The following is a 22,987-nucleotide window of genomic DNA, read 5'->3' as shown; positions in this document are numbered from 1 at the left end:
GAATTTGAAAAAAATACATGTATTTAGAAAATAATGATTACTTCCAATCCGACAGACTGCTACACCAGAATATTAGATTAAGAACCTGAACTGACAAACCACACAAACTAGATTGTGTCCAAAGCATATAGATATATTTTTATTACATCCTACGCATTCACCCAGCATGGCTTGGGAACAGACAATAAATACATTGACAGTAAAGGCAGAAAAGGGTCAAAACAAGACATGGCAAAACAGTCACAGCATCACAAACCTTGACAGAGTGCATGCATACACATGTATACTTAAGTTTGCTTTGGTACTAAAAGGTCTATGAGAAATAAATATACAGACATTAAAATTCTGATTACAAGAAAGACAGAGGCTTTGCATTGAACAGAGTAGTCTGACTAACTCCTGCCAGTAGCACATGTAGCAGCCTAGGTCCTGTCTTGAAGACACTGAGACTATCACAGAAAAGACAACATCGGATCAAACAATTCAACTAAAAACATACAAAGACAACTGAAGGAACAATGACATGTTAAAGAAACAGAACAGCAAAAAGAGCAAAGTAAAAAAAGGGACACAAATGGGAATATAACTCACCACAGATACTTCAATAATAACAAGTTACAGTTTTGCATGCCAAAATGTATGTTCTGTGTTAGATCTGGCTTGTCCTCTTCAAAGGAAGTGTCCTAAGCAAACAGGCAAACTGGAGTGTGGACATTGCGGTGTGTCCAATACATTCTATGAGTTATAGCAGATGGACACAGCCTCTCTCCCATTATTTTAAGGCAGTTAGTAAAAGACTAGGAGTGCTTCAAATCGTCGCTGTATGAGTGCTTCAATTTCTGGTTAGTCACTAAGCAGGGCATATGGCCATGAAATGTTTCAGTGCCAGGTAGTGGTAGAGGTGTCCAGGAAAATGACAATATAGGAATGTGGACTAACGAGAGGTGCACAGGGTGTATGGAATGTTTTACATAAAAGTAATGGATTTGGGAAAGATGTCTAAAACAGGTGCAAGTGTCTGGGCAGGCTGTATGAAGCTTTTTCCACAGCTGTGAAAGGTCACCAAAGGTCACCAAAGCCTGAATAATACAGGGCATTTCAGTAAGTAAATATCTTACATTTCAGAATTTTCTGCCAAGTTGTCATGGTAACTATTCCTCCGTATTCAATGTTGTGCATTTTCCTTCATATTCACCAATGATGTAATGCGGTCCATGTGCGTACAGCATGTGGGTGTGTTTGGTTGGTTGAATTTGTCAACGTCAGCATGTTTGAAGGCATGTGAGTGCAATGTTGCAAGCGTGCGTCTTTCAATTTATTTCTTTAGCTGAGCAGCTCCAGGTATGTGACAGGCACCTTCCCTTTCTGGTTCCCTCTCTCTCCCACCAGCCAGTCTGAGTCCATGCCTGGCACTGTGTAAACTGTGATTAGCTGGGAAAAGACAAAATAATAACATGCACAGAGTGTACAAAACATTAAGAACACCTTCCTAATGTTGAATCCCTGAACATATTTCAGTCTGTGCTAGCAAAACAGTCCTGCAGCTTAACATCTGCGTCATCTGACCACTTCCATATTGAGCGAGCCAATGGTACTTCCTGCTTTAGTTTTTTCTTGTAAACAGGAATCAGGAGGATAGAATTAGTCAGATTTGCCAAATGGAGGGTGAGGGAGAGCTTTGTACGTGTCTTTGTGGAGTAAAGGTGGTCTAGAGTTTTTTTTTTCTCTAGTTGCACATGTGACATGCTGGTAGAAATTAGTTAAAACAGATTTAAGTTTTCCTGCATTAAAGTCAGCAGCCACTAGGAGCGTCGCTTCTGGATGAGCATTTTCTTGTTTGCTTATGGCCTTATTTAGCTTGTTGAGTGCGGTCTTAGTGCCAGTATCGATTTGTGGTGGTAAATAGACAGATACGAAAAATATAGATGAAAACGGTCTTGGTAAATAGTGTGGTCTACAGCTTATCATGACGTACTCTACCTCAGGCGAGCAAAATCTTGATACTTCTTAAACATTAGATTTCACGCTGTTATTGACAAATAGACTTATTGACAAACCCCTCGTCTTACTGGAGGTAGCTGTTCCGTCTTGCCGATGCATGGAAAACCCAGCCAACTGTATATTATCCATGTCGTCGTTCAGCCACGATTCGGTGAAACATAAGAAATTATCGTATTTATTGTCCCGGTAGGATAGTCTCGAACGGAGCTCATCCAGTTTATTCTCCAATGATTGCACGTTTGTCAATGGGACGGATGGTAGAGACGGGTTACCCACTTGCCGACGAATTCTCACAAGGCACCCGGAACTGCGTCCCCTGTATCGGCGTCTCCTCTTCATGCGAATTACGGGGATTTAGGCCTGGTATCAGCATTAAACTCATTCACTTCTTATGGCTGCAGGGGCAGTATTGAGTAGCTTGGATGAAAGGTGCACAGAGGTGCCCATAGTAAACTGCCTGCTCCTCAGTCCCAGTTGCTAATATATGCATATTATTATTCGTATTGGATAGAAAACACTCTGAAGTTTCTAAAACTGTTTGAATTATGTCTGTGAGTATAACAGAACTCATATGGCAGGCAAAAACCTGAGAAGTTCCACTTCCTGTTTGAATTGTTTCTGAGGTGGCAGATTTTCAACCAAGCTCTCATTGAAATTACAGCGGGATATTGATGAGTTTTCACTTCCTACGGCTTCCACTAGATGTCAACAGTCAATAGAACTTTGTCTGATGACTCTAATGTGAAGGGGGGCCGAAGGAGACAGGAATGAGTAATCACTGCCACGAGCTGACCATGCTTTCACATGCGCCTCCACACGAGGAGGACCTCCGTTCCACCGCTCTTCTGAAGTCAATCTAATTCTCCGGGTTGGAACGTTATTCAAGATGTACAGTGAGGGAAAAAAGTATTTGATCCCCTGCTGATTTTGTACGTTTGCCCACTGACAAAGAAATGATCAGTCTATAATTTTAATGGTAGGTTTATTTGAACAGTGAGAGACAGAATATCAACAAAAAAATTCAGAAAAACGCATATCAAAAATGTTATGAATTGATTTGCATTTTAATGAGGGAAATAAGTATTTGACCCCTCTGCAAAACATGACTTACTACTTGGTGGCAAAACCCTTGTTGGCAATCACAGAGGTCAGACGTTTCTTGTAGTTGGCCACCAGGTTTGCACACATCTCAGGAGGGATTTTGTCCCACTCCTCTTTGCAGATCTTCTTCAAGTCATTAAGGTTTCGAGGCTGACGTTTGGCAACTCGAACCTTCAGCTCCCTCCACAGATTTTCTATGGGATTAAGGTCTGGAGACTGGCTAGGCCACTCCCGGACCTTAATGTGCTTCTTCTTGAGCCACTCCTTTGTTGCCTTGGCCGTGTGTTTTGGGTCATTGTCATGCTGGAATACCCATCCACGACCCATTTTCAATACCCTGGCTGAGGGAAGGAGGTTTTCACCCAAGATTTGACGGTACATGGCCCCGTCCATCGTCCCTTTGATGCGGTGAAGTTGTCCTGTCCCTTTAGAAGAAAAACACCCCCAAAGCATAATGTTTCCACCTCCATGTTTGACGGTGGGGATGGTTTCTTGGGGTCATAGGCAGCATTCCTCCTCCTCCAAACACGGCAAGTTGGGTTGATGCCAAAGAACTCCATTTTGGTCTCATCTGACCACAACACGTTCACCCAGTTGTCCTCTGAATCATTCAGATGTTCATTGGCAAACTTCAGACGGGCATGTATATGTGCTTTCTTGAGCAGGGGGACCTTGCGGGCGCTGCAGGATTTCAGTCCTTCACGGCATAGTGTGTTACCAATTGTTTTCTTGATGACTATGGTCCCAGCTGCCTTGAGATCATTGACAAGATCCTCCTGTGTAGTTCTGGGCTGATTCCTCACCGTTCTCATGATCATTGCAACTCCACGAGGTGAGATCTTGCATGGAGCCCCAGGCTGAGGGAGATTGACAGTTCTTTTGTGTTTCTTCCATTTGCGAATAATCACAGAAACTGTTGTCACCTTCTCACCAAGCTGCTTGGCGATGGTCTTGTAGCCCATTCCAGCCTTGTGTAGGTCTACAATCTTGTCCCTGACATCCTTGGAGAGCTCTTTGGTCTTGGCCATGGTGGAGAGTTTGGAATCTGATTGATTGATTGCTTCTGTGGACAGGTATCTTTTATACAGGTAAGAAACTGAGATTAGGAGCACTCCCTTTAAGAGTGTGCTCCTAATCTCCGTTCGTTACCTGTATGAAAGACACCTGGGAGCCAGAAATCTTTTTGATTGAGAAGGGGTCAAATACTTATTTCCCTCATTAAAATGCAAATCAATTTATAACATTTTTGACATGCATTTTTCTGGATATTTTTGTTGTTATTCTGTCTCTCACTGTTCAAATAAACCTACCATTAAAATTATAGACTGATAATTTCTTTGTCAGTGGGCAAACGTACAAAATCAGCAGGGGATCAAATACTTTTTTCCCTCACTGTATGTTAACAACATTCTAAAGATTGATTCAGTACATCGTTTGACATGTTTCTACTGACTGTTACGGAACTTTTGGACATTTCGTCACGTTATAGTGGATGCGCTTTGTGACTTTGGAATTGTTTACCGCTGACCAAAGTAGCTAATTGGACATAAATAACGGACATTATCGAACAAATCAAGCATTTATTGTGGACCTGGGATTCCTAGGACTGCATTCTAATGAAGTTCATCAAAGGTAAGGAAACATTTATCATGTATTTTCTGGTTTCTGTTGACCCCAACATGGCGGCTAATTTGGCTATTGTTCTGAGCTCCGTCTCAGATTATTGCATGATTTGCTTTTTCCGTAAAGTTTTTTTGAAATCTGACACAGCGGTTGCATTAAGGAGAGGTATATCTATAATTCCATGTGTATAACTTGTATTATCATCTACATTTATGATGAGTATTTCTGTTGAAACGATGTGGCTATGCAAAATCACTTGATGTTTTTGGAACTAGTGAATGTTACGCGCCAATGTAAACTCAGATTTTTTGTTATAAATATGAACTTTATCAAACAAAACATGCATGTATTGTGTAACATGAAGTCCTATGAGTGTCATCTGATGAAGATAATCAAAGGTTAGTGATTAATTTTATCTCTATTTCTGCTTTTTGTGAAAGCTATCTTTCGCTGGAAAAATGGCTGTGCTTATTGTGGTTTGGTGGTGACCTAACATAATCGTTTGTAGTGCTTTCGCTGAAAAGCATATTTTAAATCGTACACTTTGGTGGGATTAACAACAAGATTACCTTTAAAAGGATATAAGACACATGTATGTCTGAGGAATTTTAATTAGGAGATTTCTGTTGTTTGAATTTGGCGCCCTGCACTTTCACTGGCTGCTGTCATATCGATCCCGGTAGCGGGATGCAGCCATAAGAAGTTAAAGAAAAAATCTTTGTCCAGTTCGAGGTGAGTAATTGCTGTTCTGATATCCAGAAGCTACACAAAAAAACACAAAATAGCACCATCTTGTATCTTGCATCTAGTCCTAGTTGTTTCAAGACTGGAGACTGTTTCCTGCCCACCATACCACATATTCTAGCACTGCACGGATACACCTGATTCAACTAATGACGGGTGTGCAGGTAGAATTCTGTGTGTGTGTTCGTGTGCTCACCTCGTCAGCCAGTAGGGATAGCTCACTGGTGTCGGCAGCGTCGTAGTCGTACAGGACCTTGGCCTTGCGTGTGCCTGTGGCAGGGGCCTGCACCTCCTCGATCTTCAGCGTGTCTGTCTCCACAGCGCTGGCAGGGTCCAGGGGAGAGGAGCCACCGGAGGCCATGGAGTGGCCTGGGTTACCAGCAAACGCATTGGGAAACCTGCAGAGGTTTAGGGAGTGAAGACATTCATAAGGTATACAGCACATTCCCTGGGGAATAATCAGACTTAACTAACGGTTAACAAAAATATGTTGAGTAATGGTGAGTTCAACTGTAATCGTCATCAAATGTTACTTACACATCTCCATTGGAACTGAGAGCATAAGAGATAATAGTGGAGATGGTCATTGATTAACAGCTTACATCCATTTGAATAGCAAACACTGCAACAAATAAAAGCCAGATCTAGACAGCCCAGCTAAGTATGCTAGTATGTCCAATATAAAGTTGTGCATCTACCCAGAGCCAGTCCTCACCTGTCCAGCTCTTTCTGCAGGTCCTGCATGTGCAGGTGACACTGCTTGTAGTAGGCTGTCTGTGCCTCCACAAACTCATGCAGGCAGCGCAGGTGGTTCACCTACAGACAACATACCCAAAACACATATAACACAGTTGTTACTTGGTCCCCCTCAACATACCCTGTCACCACCATGTTAAAACAGTTTATACCATGGCATTGTTAAATACAAGTTTCTGATTGGCTTGAAGTGCATTCTGGCGCATGCATTATTTCCCTATAATGCACGGTATATCAGTACAGTAGAATTCAATAGCTATAGTTCAGTCTTACATGTTCTATGTTTGAGCTGCTTTGAAGGCAAAAGTCAAATTGAAAACATTATTGGCACTGTTGAATTCGATTTTCAATGTTATTCATTCATAATAACAAGATAGGACTGATTGTTTGGTTAGCAAAAACCAGTAAGTATGTTCGGTTGCCAAGGCAACTACTGTAGCTATCTAGTAACCTTGCTACCTACTTTAGTGGATGTTGATCACATTTCTACCTGCAAATAATTTTTTTTTTGCTGCAAATGTGTTAAATTATGTTATAAAGGGATAATCAACTCGGGGCTCTATGCATTTTCTGGAAAATAATGGAACTCTGTGGAAGGTTAGTCCACACCGCACTAACACACCTTCCACATCGTTCATTATTTTCCATAGAGCCCCTCATTGATTATCCCTAACTTATTACCTGGTAAACAGTGCATATGCTGAAGAGAGTGGCCATGTGTAGTGGTCATGTTGGTCCACTCTACAGGTTTGACCTCATGACTCACGTGTGTACTGCTGATTCCCTCCAGCAGGAGCCGTGTGACCTCTGCCTGTCTGTCAAACTCTGTCTGTGCCACTCGAAGCTCATGTTCTGCCTACAGAACAACCAAAACAAACAGAGAGCGGTATCATGTAATACTACAGCCCCCATTTTCCATTATCAGCTGTTTTGTTCTTGTGTGAACTCTGAAGGTAATAACTTGTGAAACGAGACAGACACTTTACCTAGAAACAAAGATATTACTTATTTATACAATACGGGAGGAGGATGGTGTCCAAACATGTCATACTCACTTTGTCCACCTCCTCGCTCCAGAGCTGAAAAGCCGCAGGGCAACAAGAGAGGGGGAGAGAGAGACACATTCTGATGACATCACAGGGGAGACACACATTCTTAGATTGGATTGAGACTGATGACAGTAAAGATACAGGTTTTCAACCCAGGGGTGCATTCAAAAGAAAGCATTTCCCAAATATTCTGGTCCTGCATTCAGAGTTCATTTTATTTGGATCAATTGAAGTATAACATCTTTGAAGAGCTTTGCCCTACTTTTGGTTGTTGTGCCTGGGAAATTAGACCGTTGCCTGTGTTAAGTCAAGTACCACATAGATAATGGATTACTCTATTACTATGCCGGAAGCAATCTGGTGATATGAAGAAATACCATAGAATTTGTAAAGTGACAGTAGGCTACATGTACAGTGTGAGTGTAGAGTGGACTGGCTGTTTAAGCTCCTTACCGCAGATGCACTGGCAGAGAGGACATAATTTCTGGGCCTGGTTTCCTGAAAATCAGGCACAGCCTACAGACACAGCAGAGCAGTTTACACATACAGTATGGTGTGCACCAAACCAAACAACATACACAAAAGGACAAACAAAACAACAAACAAAACCAAACGTATAAGAGAGTCATGTGACAGGGATGCACACATAGCAAAAACTAAACCCTTTGTTATTATCTTGATGATATGAGACAAGTCTGTTCTGCAAGCACTGGCCAATCAAAGACTGCAGAGCTCTACGCTCACCTTCTTTACAAGGAGCACGTGTGTGCGCCTAAGTTGTAAAATGTATGTGCACACAAAGAAATGTAGGAGCACAATGAAAAATATTTCAGATATTAAAGCTAAAATCCTTACTTTTTCTAGGCACACTGGTGTTCCAATATAAACATTCCAGGTCCCAAAGCAAAATATTTAGGAGCATATGTGAGTAAAATGGTCCCACTGTTGAGCCCTGGAATGGTACAAATATCTTTCTTCACCTGCATATCAGTGAACGCTGCTGAGGAGAGGACTGTTCATTCAAACAGTTTCAAACAGTTTCCATTCCACTTATTCTGCTCCAGTCATTACCACAAGCCCGTCCTCCCCAATTAAGTTGCCATCAACCTCCTGTGCTGCATATCTACTGCATGGAGTCCCAAGGCATGTTAGACTAGAAGGACGACGACCATGCTACATGTGTAAATAAACACAGCAGCATGAGAGATGTGTACACAGCCTGTCATCCATCAATGTCATAGCCCTTAAAGAAAGCCATCCTTCAACCATCATCTCATTCTAACCCCAAACAAACCAGGTGCTGGATTTAAAACAAATATGTGTGCAGTAGCCTATAGAATGTGTAGCCTACAGTATATCTGGAGAATAGTTCCGGTCGTCTGGTCACAGAGGTTAATCTATCATATATGGAGTATGGAAGAAGAAACTGTGAATGTTATGTCTGGGAGATAAGTTGGTTTGATCTTTTATGTACAGTTTCTGTAAAATGTTGAGGTCTGTGGAAAATTATTTCCTCTTCAGAGGACAATACATCTATCTAATTGAATACAGTAAATTACTCTCAATTGACTTCTTAATCATTACATTGGGCTGGCCAAATCCCAATGTAATTAAAGTACTTCTAAAAGACAAATATTTTGCAGGAAATAAATAAGTACGCTAAACAAACATATTTTTCAAAATGTGCATGCCTTCATTTGGCAATCACCATGCATACAGGTTTCAAAGGTCTGATTTGAAATTAGTCTACAATTAAAATAAATTGTATTTATGGAGTTTCCTCTGTATATCGGTTTATTTAATCATGCTATCAAGAAAACATATCTTATCAAATTAGATCTTTGACCTGAAGGAAAAAAACAGCCATACATCTTAACATTTCAAATGCTCTCACTGAGAGTGGGAGCTGGGAATGTGATGTGGCGGTAGACATTCACTGGACATGGTATAATTGGGCAAGCATGTGAGCAATCAGGACTTTTAACCCAAGTCATCTGTACTCACATGGGACAGGGCCATTCCTCTCACTACTGGTCTCAAAAAGGCCTTTGTGATTTAATAGGAGGATGAACTTGGTAATTGGATGCAGTTAGTCACGTTGCACCCATACACTGGTCCAAGTTAAAGACACTTCTGTTCCATTTTACAAATGATTTTGTGTACTACTCAGTTTTGTTGACTCTAGGGCAGTAGTATTCAAAGTTGAGGTTGCAACCCCACTGGGAACTGCAGTGGGCTCCCCAATATGTATGTATGTATGTATAGTGAAGTTGGAAGTCTACATACACCTTAGCCAAATAAACTGAGATTAAATGTTTCACAATTCCTGACATTTAATCTGAGTAAAAAGTCCCTGTCATAGGTCAGTTAGCATCACCACTTTATTTTAAGGATGTGAAATGTCAGAATAATAGTAGAAAGAATGATTTATTTCAGCTTTTATTTCTTTCATCACATTCCCAGTGGGTCAGAAGTTTACATACACTCAATTAGTATTTGGTAGTATTGCCTTTAAATTGTTTAACTTGGGCCAAATGTTTCGGGTAGCCTTCCACAAGCTTCCCACAATAAGTTGGGTGAATTATGGCCCATTCCTCCTGACAGAGCTGGTGTAACTGAGTCAGGTTGTAGGCCTCCTTGCTCGCACACTCTTTTTCAGTTCTGCCCACAAATTTTCTATGGGATTGAGGTCAGGGCTTTGTGATGGCCACTCCAATACCTTGACTTTGTTGTCCTTAAGCCATTTTGCCACAGCTTTGGGAGTATGCTTGGGGTCATTGTCCATTTGGAAGACCCATTTGCGACCAAGCTTTATCTTCCTGACTGATGTCTTGAGCTGTTGCTTCAATATATCCACATCATTTTCCTTCCTCATGATATCTTCTATTTTGTGAAGTGCACCAGTCCCTCCTGCAGCAAAGCACCCCCACAACATGATTCTGCCACCCCTGTGATTCACAGTTGGGATGGTATTTTCGTCTTGCAAGCCTCCCCCTTTTTCCTCCAAACATAACAATGGTCATTATGGCCAAACAGTTCTATTTTTTTTTTTCATCAGACCAGAGGACATTACTCCAAAAAGTATGATCTTTGTCTTTGTTTAAAGGCAGTGTCAACTTATTGTATGTAAACTTCTGACCCTCTTGAATTGTGATACAGTGATTTGTACGTGAAATAATCTGTCTGTAAACAATTGTTGGAAAAATTACTTGTGTCATGCACAAAGTAGATGTCCTAACCGACTTGCCAAAACTATAGTAACAAGAAATTTGTGGAGTAGTTGAAAAACGAGTTTTATTAACTCCAACCTATGTGTATGTAAACTTCCGACTTCAACTGTATGTATGTATGTATGTATGTATGTATGTATGTATGTATGTACAGTTGAAGTCGGTACTGTAAGTATTCAGACCCTCAATACTTTGTTAAAGCACCTTTGGCAGCGATTACAGACTCGAGTCTTCATGGGTATGACGCTACAAGCTTGGAAAACCTGTATTTGGGGAGTTTCTGCCATTCTTCTCTGCAGATCCTCTCAAGCTCTGTCAGGTTGGATGGGGAGTGTTGCTGCACAGCTATTTTCAGGTAACTTTAGTGTCGATCGATCGGGTTCAAGTCCGGGCTCTGGCTGGGCCACAAGGACATTCAGAGACTTGTCCCGAAGTCACTTGTGTGTTGTCTCGGCTGTGTGTTAAGGATCGTTGTCTTGTTGGAATGTGAACCTTTGCCCCAGTCTGAGGTCCTGAGCAGGTTTTCATCATGGATCTCTCTGTACTTTGCCTCAATCCTGACTAGTCTCCTAGTCCCTGCCACTGAAAAACATCCCCACAGCATGATGCTGCCACCACCATGATGCTGCCACCACCATGCTTCATCATCCCAGAGAATCTTATTTCTCATGGTCAGAGAGTCCTTTAGGTGCCTTTCGGCAAACTCCAAGCGGACTGTCGTGTGCCTTTTACTGAGGAGTGGCTTCCATCTGGCCACTCTACCATAAAGGCCTGATTGGTGGAGTGCTGCAGAGATGGTTGTCCTTCTTGAAGGTTCTACCATCTCCACAGAGGATCTCTGGAGATCTGTCAGAGTGACCAATGGGTTCTTGGTCACCTCCCTACCCAAGGCCCTTCTCCCCTGATTGCTCAGTTTGGCCGGGCGGCCAGCTCTAGGAACAGTCTTGGTGGTTACAAACTTCTTCCATTTAAGAATGATGGAGGCCACTGTGTTCTTGGGGACCTTCAATGCTGCGGAAATGTTTTGGTACCCTTCCCCAGATCTGTGCCTCGAACCAATCCTGTCTCGGAGCTCCACGGACAATTCCTTTGAGACACGTTTTTGCTCTGACATGCCTTCCCAAATCATGTCCAATCAATTGAATTTACCACAGACTCCAATCAAGATGTAGCAACCTCGCAGGGATTATCAATAGAAACAGGATGCACTTGAGCTCAATTTCGAGTCTCATAGCAAAGGGTCTGAATACTTATGTAAATAAGGTTATTCTGTTAATTTTTTCTAAATTAGCTGTTTTTCCTTTGTCATAATGGGGTATTGTGTGTAGATTGATGAGAAAAATATTTTATTTAATCCATTTTAGAATAAGGCTGTAGCGTAACAAAATGTAGAAAAGGTCAAGGGGTCTGAATACTTTCCGAAGGCACGGCACGGCACACACACACACATGTAAAAATCGTCATTTTATGATTGTGTCATTACATTTGAGGTGGGGTCCCCAGAAATTCTGGTGGAAAAAAATGGGGTCCTTGCTGAAAAAGTTTGAATACCACTGCTCTAGGGTCATATATGGGTTTGCTCCAGTGTACCATGCCACAATATAATTTCTTTCACTTTCAAAAGAACGTGAAAGTCTGTTCTCTCTCTCTCTTGGCTTCTCACATGCGTTCAACTGGATTTCAAAGTACCAATGAGAAAATGGGCAGAGCATGTCAGAATGAAAAAAAAGGGGGGGGGAAAATAACCAAAGTGGACAATATTTTACACTAATACTCACTTCTCCCTCACACTGTGAACATAATTAGAACAGAGATAGATGTTAGTTAGCAGTAGCAGTTCACTGAACTGGAGCCTGGTTACATGATGCAGCTGAACTGGAACAGGGAGAGGTGGAGGGTAGAGGGGGATGCCTGGTTATATTATGTAATAGAAGGGGAACAAGGAGAGGTGGAGGGGGTAGAGGGTAGACTCCCTGCTACATGATGCAGCTGAAGGGAAACAGGAAGAGGTGGAGGAGGGTAGAGGGTAGACTCATGGCTACATGATGCAGCTGAAGGGAAACAGGAAGAGGAGGGTAGAGGGTAGACGCATGGCTACATGATGCAGCTGAAGGGAAACAGGAAGAGGAGGGTAGAGGGTAGACGCATGGCTACATGATGCAGCTGAAGGGAAACAGGAAGAGGAGGGTAGACTCATGGCTACATGATGCAGCTGAAGGGAAACATGAAGAGGAGGGTAGAGGGTAGACGCATGGCTACATGATGCAGCTGAAGGGAAACAGGAAGAGGAGGGTAGAGGGTAGACGCATGGCTACATGATGCAGCTGAAGGGAAACAGGAAGAGGAGGGTAGAGGGTAGACGCATGGCTACATGATGCAGCTGAAGGGAAACAGGAAGAGGAGGGTAGAGGGTAGACGCATGGCTACATGATGCAGCTGAAGAGAAACAGGAAGAGGAGGGTAGAGGGTAGACGCATGGCTACATGATGCAGCTGAAGGGAAACAGGAAGAGGAGGGTAGAGGGTAGACGCATGGCTACATGATGCTGCTGAAGGGAAACAGGAAGAGGAGGGTAGAGGGTAGACGCATGGCTACATGATGCAGCTGAAGGGAAACAGGAAGAGGAGGGTAGACGCATGGCTACATGATGCAGCTGAAGGGAAACAGGAAGAGGAGGGTAGAGGGTAGACGCATGGCTACATGATGCAGCTGAAGGGAAACAGGAAGAGGAGGGTAGAGGGTAGACGCATGGCTACATGATGCAGCTGAAGGGAAACAGGAAGAGGAGGGTAGACGCATGGCTACATGATGCAGCTGAAGGGAAACAGGAAGAGGAGGGTAGAGAGTAGACGCATGGCTACATGATGCAGCTGAAGGGAAACAGGAAGAGGAGGGTAGACGCATGGCTACATGATGCTGCTGAAGGGAAACAGGAAGAGGAGGGTAGAGGGTAGACTCATGGCTACATGATGCAGCTAACGGGGAACAGGGAGAGGAGGGCAGACTCACCGCAGCCTTGGACTCTGCTAATTTGGCTTTCTTCAGCCGTGCTTTACAGGAGTCCAGGTCCAGTCTGCGGTTCTCCAGGAGACGCCTCTCTTTCTGAGACAGGGAGGAGAAGATCAGCAACTCTCTGCACAACGTAAATGTAGCCTATATGTGTGGGGTTAAGTTGGCTAGGTCCTAAAACTCTGCTACATCCATATAGGAATAAGTAGAAAACTAAACCCCAAGGTGTTGATTAGCATTGTATTAAATACTGGTCTGCATGCAATCCCAAGATGTCCCTCTGAGGCCAGATAGCCAGACTCACTGAGATGGTCCTCCAGTCTCCTTCCAGAAAGTTCCTGAGTGGGGTGAGGAAGCCGATAGCGGAGGTCTGTAGGAACTCCCTCTGTACACTGCCCAGTCTCCTCTCACAATCGCCTACTTTGATCAGGGTGCTACCTACAGCAGCACACACACACACAATATATGTGAAATATAGGCCTAGGAGTGACTTATTAATTAGGAATGACTTATTACTTATCAGAAGACGTACTTACTACTTATCAGAGGAATGACGTATTACTTATCAGAAGAATACAAACAGACAAAGTCTAGACCAATAGGACATGGTAGCGCAATACAACCTGTATCAAACATTTAGGCTATTCCCATCCCAGTAATCTATGGCACAAACGCACCTTCACCAACTGTCTATCAATGCCCTGATTAGCCTACCCCACAAAGCCTGCTGTTTTGGTGTAGTAGTGTAGATTCAGAGCTCCATCTAGATAGCAACACCCAGTGCATCAATAATAAATGCACTCCAACTGAGATAGTGTGTGGGAGAACCTTGGCCAACTACAATATACCTGCAAAGAGAGGGGGAGGGCCACACTGAGGGAACCTCTAGACACGGCGACATTCTTGACATGACTTTTACCAAAGCAACAAAACTCAAAATTCCCCATTTTAACATTGGGGTTTCCCCAGATGTAAAACAGACTAGATTACAGACCTCAAGGGAATATCTAATGAATAACAACACACAGCAATGATTATAGCATCAAAAAGGCCTATACTAGCAAAATTTGAAGTATGCAAATCTGTGTCAAACATGGACAGACCACATTCTAATACTTAGGAAATGTTTTTCTACACATCTTTGCTGTTTGAGCCACTATTTCAACAGTTTTTCTACACCCATCAACACGAAAGGCTGCATCACTAAAAGCCACCACTGAGAAACAGGCCACTAATGATCTGATTAAAGCAACTGAGTGTTCATCTAGTAATAGTTGCTAAGGCAGGAGAGAATGGGATTGATGTCTTGCTCTTCCACAGTTCCAAAGATGTCTGTGACATTTATTTTTAGCTACAGAACTGAATACCCTGTGTACAAATGAATTCATTATAAATCAAATTATTTCAAAATCACTAAAACATGCCTGTTTCTCTCATGAGGGAATTACAGCGTATAAACGTAACTTGCTTAGTGTAGGCAGGGTTGGGGAGTACCGGAATACATGTAAGGGATTACAAAAAATGGTAACTGTAATCCGTTACCACCAAAAATATTGTAACCAGATTAGATACTTTTGAAAAACTAGATGATTACTTCGAGGTTTACTTTTAAATTCAGAAAGGATGTTTGCAAAAAATATATATTTGACACTTCTCTGTTTTCTCAATGACATTCAAACCAGCATTGAAAAAAGGCACAAGTTTAAATTTGTTCCACCTGAGCGAGTCAAAGACCACTATGATGACACACCAAATGTGTTTGATGGATCGCGGGAAAAGAGCAGGAATAGGCTTTTGTAGGCTACAGTCCAAGCTATGACTGCTGTCTGCATCCAGAGTTTATCCAACTTGAATAAACTCTTGGAGGTAAGGATGATAGCAGTGGTGTAGTCTACGGCAAAATGGATATCACTTATTATTGATATCTATATAGCGCATGTAGCAATTTGCGCCTTACAGATTGTGGTTGTTGTGGACGGCTGTTCACAAATCTAAATGTGTATTTGAACCCAATAATGGTTCAATTCAAGAAGTTTAAATTGCCTATCAATCATTGTTTTTGAAACCAGTGAACAGCCAGTGAAAATGCACTCGTAACAGCTGCATAGTCCGGATCCCAGCCTATGAAATAAAAGTGTGGCTTTTATCGTTCAATCGAATTCATGCTGGTAATTTTTTTATTTATTCATAGGCCTAATGGACACATGCTCAAACCCTCACACATTTGATAGACTTAAAGGGGAAATCTGTAGTTGCTACATCCATTTTTGGACTTAGAAATTATATTTATTTATGGTAAAGATAATTGAATTGAATTATTATATATAATAGAAAGCGATGGGTTTGAAGAAGCCTACATAACCAACCCATAAAGTAAAATGTAACATCCATATATGGCCAGCTATGTAAACTGCAATAGATGTCGTTCAATTGGTAACATACATTTTTGCCTATTTCTAATGCCTCTTCAGGGGAAAGTAGTCTAAAAGTAACAGAATGTAATCAGATGACATTACTGAGTTTAGGCAATACAAAAGTTACGTTACTGATTACAATTTTGGACAGATAACTAGTAACGGATTACATTTAGAAAGTAACCTACCCAACCCTGAGTATAGGCTACTGTATTTGTGCATTTTTCATCTTGGAAAAAAGTCACCGTGGATTTATTGGCATGAGCTTTCCATTCCAAAATAGCTGAATTAATTTAGAAAACAACTCCTAGCTAAACAGGAGGTCTGCAGAGCCCTAAATAAATCTGTACATGACCCATCACTCAGGTCTCTGTGACGAAGTTACATTTCTCCAACTGAAGGGGAAAAGCTCCACAGAGAGACAGCCTAGTAAACTAATATGTGCATAAACTTTATGCATTAAGGTTGTCGTTGCAGAGCCAAGCCTGCAGAGACAACTCTGAACAACATTAAAAGAGAGAGAGAAAGAGCACTATTGATCCTCAGGATTGCCAGTGAAGGTGATTTATTGGGCAGACAGATATGAGACAGGCTGGACCGCAGGGGAGTGAAGGGGCGGGAGGAGATATATTGACTAATGCTGACAACAGCCCTGATCACCAATCTCACTACTCACTCACTTTAGGGTGAAATCATCAGTATAAGCAAAGGCTTTGGGAAGAGTGACACTACAAACTTTTGGAAAAAGAGCATAGAGTCAAGATCAATATCAACTATGGTGATGTTTTCTCACATGGATATACAGTACCTTCAGGAAGTATTCATACCCCTTGACTTATTCCACATTTTGTTGTGTTACAGCCTGAAATCTAAATGAAAAAAAAATAATTTAATTCACTGATATACACACAATAACCTGTAAGAGTTTGCGCAACAATTTGCCTATTATTACTTTCAACATTCTTTAAGCTCTGTCAAATTGGTTGTTGATCATTGCTAGACAAACATTTTCAGGTCTTGCCATTGTTTTCAAGTAGATTTAAGTCAAAACTGTAACTCGGCCATTCAGGAACATTCACTCTTCTTGGTAATCAACTCCAGCGAAGATTTGCCCTTGTGTTTAGGTTATTGTCCTGCTGAAAGGTGAATTCATCTCCCAGTGTCTGGTGAAAAGCAGACTGAACCAGATTTAGCCTGTGCTTAGCTCCATTTCATTTATTTTTTATCCTGAAAAACTCCCCAGTCCTTAATGATTACAAGTATACCCATAACATGATGCAGCCTGCTTACTCAGTAATGTGTTGTAGTTCACGACTGAGTTAGGAAGGACGCCTGTGTCTTTGTAGTGACTGGGTGTATTGATGCACCATACAAAGTGTAATTAATAACTTCACCATGCTCAAAGGGATATACAATGTCTGCATTTTTTTTTACCCTTCTACCAATAAGTGCCCTTCTTTGCGAGGCATTGGAAAATCTCCCTGGTCTTTGTGGGAATATGTGTTTGAAATTGACTGCTCGACTAAGGAACCTTACAGATAATTGTATGTGTGGGGTGCAGAGATGAGGTAGTCATTCAAAATTCATGTTAAACACTTATTTCACACAGAGTGAGTCCATGCAACTTATTGTGACTTGTTAAGCACATCCAGCTCAGTCTTCTCTACTTGTCCAAACTTCTCCCCTGTGAACTTTGGCAAAAGAAACAATAACATCACCCTTCAGTTCTCTGTTAACAAGGCCTATTGCAGTTACACAACATCAATAGTGACCTTCCACTGTTTCTGTGTATCATTGTACTTTCACATGGTGCCCATGGAACTGCCCTATGCCATGCCACTAGAAGCTGCATCATTATCACTGGTTTGGGGGTATTAAACCATGCAACTAAATACCAAGCCCTTATAGGCCATGAAACAATACACCTGCTAGTTGTCTAATGTTTCACCAGTCTTTTCCCATTCCAAGTATCCTCTGCCAATGGGTTCAGATACAAAGAAAAACTAAACTGAATATAATTTCTAAGGGCTGAGCAGACATTCATTGCTCAATTCATTGCTTAAATGCAACATAGTCATTAGGAAATTAATCTGACTGTCATTCCCTGGGGACATTTTCATCAAGACCTGTTACACATTGTCACAACAATGAAAGATATCTCTTGCATTGGCATTTTTGGGGGATGGGGGCACGTTAGGTCATGTCTGATCGCATAGATACACTGACTGTACCTGAAACCGAAAGGCAAAGAGTTCTGCGAAGCTAGCAGTGCCAGTGGCTATAGCAGACGGCACAGAAACCTTCCTCTAATATCTAACATTAGTCTGGCTATAGCACAAGCCAGAAAAGCTACCTAGCAGTATGACAGCTACTGCAGAGAAGGGAGGATAATTCATGTCAGCTGAACCAATGTTTTGTGTAGGATATATAGGGTATGCAACTTATTAAGCACATTTTCACTCCTGAACTTATTTAGGCTTGCCATAACAAAGGGGTTGAATACTTATTGAGTCTTGTAAAACTTTTACAAACATCATTCCAATTTCACATTATGTGATAGTGTGTATACCAGTGACAAAACATCTAAATTGAATACATTTTAAATTCAGGTTGTAACAACAAAATGTGGAAAAAGTCAAAGTCTGTGAATGCTTTCTGAAGGCACTGTACCACAAAAGGTTCAAGCCATTCTTAGGGATTGCATGAGGGAGAGAGCACAGAGTGGAGATGTATTGAGTAAGATCATCTGGTGAAATGCATGTTCCAGAAAATCTAATTATTGAATTTGACTGGGGCCCAAGACACGGTCTCAGTTTCCTCTCTCAAATTGTATTATCACTTGCTAATCCTATAAAAAAACAGTTTTATACCACCTGGAAAGACCGTGTAGGCCTACACAAAGCTTGAGTCACACTCACCATATGGAGTTCCAGGACCAAAATCTTTTGCCGCATCTTGCATGTAATGACCCAGCAGTTCTTCATTATTTGGTCTGGAGGGAACCGTTCTGTCAAGCTTCTCATACAGGAACTCCTCAATCCTGGAACCTGCAGATAGAAAGAACGGGCCTGCTTCAAGAGAGTACTGGCCAAAAATAGCCATCAAATGAAACTTGAAAATGGAAATTGGTGGGAGAGAATGCCAAAGCAAAGTAAGCCAATGCCCAGTATGAGAATGTACAGTATTGTAATTCAACATTGTGGGAATAAGGTGTTGAATGAAGTTGTCAAGGAAATAAATGTTATTTCACTCAGATAATGAAAAGAACAAGCCTTAGTAGTAGGGCTGACTCCATTTAGTAGACTGGTCGATTGTTTGGTCGATAGGCTGTTGGTCGACCAAGATGTTTGTTAGTCAAGCAGTGGCAAATACATACTAAATAATTGTCACGAGACACGTCTGATTCACACCTGGCTGAGAGGACTAATCCATTGCGGAGCCCACGGGGATGGCACACCAGTATCACCAGTAGTACATTTACCATTAGTTCCTGTAATTTCTAATCTACAATGTTTGCTTGGTTATGGTCATTTCTCTTAATGCATTCAATATATTATTATTAGTCTTACCGTTGTCATTGTAGGAGTGGACACGTTGTTTGCAGAGTGCACAACCTAGGCTACACTTGTAAGAAAAAGTTTTGGTTTACTTCATTACAATTACGAGTAGTCAATTTATTCATTGTCTTTTGTTTGGAGTGCTCCTGTCAATCTTGAGTTAGGACACGCACCCAATTACGCATATAGAAGTAGGACTAGTCTACATGGCCTGTGTGCAAATGTAGGCCTGCCTAGAAGTGTGCCCATTTGGGGATCTGACACCATTTCTGATTGTCTTAACTCACCATCCCTGTGGAGCTTCTCAAAGTCATTTTTTCTTCGCCTCAAAACAGCAAGTAAACAAAGTCCGTTTTTACATCCACTGAAAATGACAACAGTTCCTATACGTACCCTATTTGAAAAATATTTTCAGCTCTCTCCATTTCGATTACCACTCAGCATGAAAGGGGGGAAAAAATGTCATGCTCTGATCTGGTGGAAACAACATAAAATAGGCCTACCTGATTACTTCTTATCCCTTGCGCAAAATAGCCTACAACTGTGTCTGCTTGGGGCAGGAAACTCTAAGAGGACACAGAATATTTTATATAATGTTGCAAGTTTGCTAGCACTAGCTTTGGGCTGGACCAAGTTAATACAATAGTTGATACAATGTTTCAAGTTCCTTGCAGATAGCCAATGTGATTTATAGGATATTTATTTTCATCAGAATATTCTCTACCTGCAGGCTGCAATGTTTTTATTTGTTGGCTTTATGTTTTTACATATTGGCAATAGAAGTTACTTTTTGATTCATATCATTTTCATTTAAAATTGATTAACCACATGACATTGATTTTGAGTTATGAAGACTATTATAAATTAAATTAACCTGTTCCACAAAAATGTGCATATTAAAATCATAACTGCCACGCAGATCAGTAGAAATGGTAGGATAACTTGGCACTCCAAAAAGAAAAGGTTGCCGACCGCTGGTGTAGCCTATTACCGGCAACTTTAAGAGCTTAATGGCAGAATCTGCTAAGGCCAACAGCAGCAGGAGGAGGCTTAAAGCATCAGACAAGCTCATTAGCCTACACATAGTTGATTTTATTCAAAAATAGGGTGTGTCTATATATGGAAAAATACACATTTTTAAATGTTGACCAATTGATTAGTTGAAAGAACAGATGACTCTCAGTCTACCAAGATTATATATTTTTTCTGGGACAGCCTACTTAGTAGAGAGACTAACATGGGAATTAATTTCTGCGTGTTACCCACAAGCCCGCAGTGCTGAGTCATTGTCTGGTGTGGCTAACGGACACAGCTGTTGAGCTGCTCACTGATAAGTACTACTTGCGACAGAGGATAGGCTAAACAACAGGTTTTCACAAAGGACTGGTGCTTGAAAACACCCAATACAGCATCGTAACACTTGTCTACAGACCACACGGATTAAAAGATTGCATGACAGAGATACTCACCAGTGTTGTCAACTGTAGCATGGAGAATCAGAAAGGCACAGGTTAGCGCTCCCTGCTCTCCATCACCATGTAACCTAACCACCATGTTTCACATTAAAAAAAACTGATCTGAAGTTTTTGAAGCAGTTTTCAATTGATGTGTTTTTGGTTAACTATCCTGTGTGTGCATGTGTGTTTGCATTAAGCAGGGAGTAGGGATGGGTAGTGGGAGTTGGAGGCCTCTGTCCTGATACATTCAGTTTGTATGCTGGGCCTTACTGGGGTTGGGCTGCAGCAGAACCTCTGTCTGCCTGAAGATTTTCTCTGTCCAGTTTTTAGTGGAATCAGCACGGCTGAGCAGATTTTCAAAGTGGGCATCCAGCTCAGTCTTCTCTACCTGTCCAAACTTTTCCCCTGTGAACTTTGGCAAAAGAAACAATAACAGCATCACCCTTCAGTTCTCAGTAAACAAGCTCTCAGTAAACAAGGCCTATTGCAGCAACTCAACATCAATAGTGACCTTCCACTGTTTCTGTGTATCATTGTACTTTCACATGGTGCCCATGGAACTACCCTATGCCATGCCATTATCACTGGTTTGGGGATGCACTTCATGTCATGGTCTCCTCATAGGCTACTGGAAAGCATACAACTAAATGCCAAGTCCTCATAGGCCATGAAACAATACACCTACTAGTTTCCCCATCTAATATTTCACCAGTATCCTCTGCCAATGGGTTCAGATACAAAGATAAACTAAACTGAATGCAATTTCTATGGGCTGAGCAGACATCCATTGCTTTATGTGCAACATAGTCATTAGGAAATCAGTCTGACTGTCATTCCCTGGGGAGATTTTCATCATGACCTGTTACACAGTCACAATCATGAAATATATCTCTTGCGTTGGCATTTTTGGGGGGGTGAGGGCACGAAAGGTCACGTCTGACCCCATAGATACTGACTGTACCTGAAACCGAAAAGCAAAGAGTTCTTCGAAAACAACTATAGTAGATAGCGGAAACATAACTACCTAGCATCAAGCTAGCAGTGCCAGTTGCTATAGCAGACGGCATAGAAACCTTCCTCTAATATCTAGCTAATGTACTGGCAAATATGCTAAATCATATATAATGATGCTTCCAGTTTTTACATCTGACCCCATTGACATAGATACACTGACTGTACCCGAAATCGAAACGCAAATAGTTTTTTCAAAAACATAGCTAAGTTAGATAGCGAACGTTTGTTAGCCAAAACATAGCTAGCTGTCGATAGCCACTGGCACTGCTAGCTTGATGTTATAGCAGACGGCACAGAAACCTTCTCATATCTAGCTAAAGGACTGGCAAATATGCATAAATCAGATATGTAATGATGCTTCCAGTTTTTAATGAAGCCAGACGCTAGCTAACGTCAGCTAGCTAGTTATCGAACATTAGCTAGCTAGCGAGCAACAGTAAACAGTAACTTTACTAACGTTATTTAGTAAGTTTATTGGAGACACGAAATACATTTAATGTAAAAATCTAGTTACTGTTTAATGAGTTACCTGTATAGCTCGAGTGAAGAAAATTCCTGCATCCGAAGCTAATTTCTTCACGTTGAAATCCATGTCAATAGTATCTGGCTAAACCAACGACTAACGTTAGCTAGCTATATACAATGAACACACACACTGTCTCCACGAGAGTTCACGGCATCAAGCTAGCTACTGTATGTCCAGTCAGGGACATAACGTTACGTTGCCCAGTCAGTGACAGCGCTAGCTCGTTTCTGTCACTGTCAAGCACTGTGTCCCTGGTATTTACACATCGTCCTGGAATCATTACTTATATCCTTTATCGTCTACCCATACTACAATTTATGCAGCGTATGGTTTATTATGCAGTGACAGGTTTTTATTATTGATTCTGTATTTACGACTAATTGCTAGAAAATGTAATACATATTCATGCATGATTGTTTTCTGAGAAACTTGGCACATAATTGTTTGGGTAAAATATATATTCAGTGAAATTCCTGTTGGTAATTGATGTATATAAACACACAGAA

At 41.4% G+C, this 22,987-nt stretch overlaps 1 protein-coding gene across 4 annotated transcripts; it reads right to left on the bottom strand.

Moving 5' to 3' along the window:
- Window positions 1–112: 112 nt before the first annotated feature.
- On the bottom strand, window positions 113–22,713 carry LOC139576938 (endophilin-B2-like). 4 transcript variants are annotated; one of them, XM_071403555.1, is made up of 13 exons: window positions 22,485–22,689; window positions 21,212–21,353; window positions 20,954–20,965; window positions 18,846–18,974; window positions 13,818–13,951; window positions 13,514–13,606; window positions 7,728–7,790; window positions 7,281–7,304; window positions 6,992–7,081; window positions 6,185–6,285; window positions 6,007–6,021; window positions 5,666–5,867; window positions 1,176–1,431 (listed from the first exon to the last, which is right to left on the bottom strand). In XM_071403555.1, the coding sequence occupies exons 1-13, from the start codon at window positions 22,545–22,547 to the stop codon at window positions 1,324–1,326; spliced, it is 1,176 nt and encodes a 391-aa protein (XP_071259656.1). In that variant the 5' UTR covers window positions 22,548–22,689; the 3' UTR covers window positions 1,176–1,323. The 4 variants fall into 4 exon arrangements, with proteins under 4 accessions (XP_071259658.1, XP_071259659.1, XP_071259656.1 ...); XM_071403557.1 differs by lacking the exon at window positions 6,007–6,021 and having other exon boundaries at window positions 113–1,431; XM_071403556.1 differs by lacking the exon at window positions 20,954–20,965.
- Window positions 22,714–22,987: the final 274 nt, after the last annotated feature.

The sequence above is a fragment of the Salvelinus alpinus genome, chromosome 5 (assembly GCF_045679555.1).
Source record: "Salvelinus alpinus chromosome 5, SLU_Salpinus.1, whole genome shotgun sequence".
In the NCBI taxonomy this organism is placed as follows: domain Eukaryota; kingdom Metazoa; phylum Chordata; class Actinopteri; order Salmoniformes; family Salmonidae; genus Salvelinus; species Salvelinus alpinus.
The sequence above is the reverse complement of the archived record's forward strand: the minus strand, read 5'-3'. Positions and strand labels throughout refer to the sequence as shown.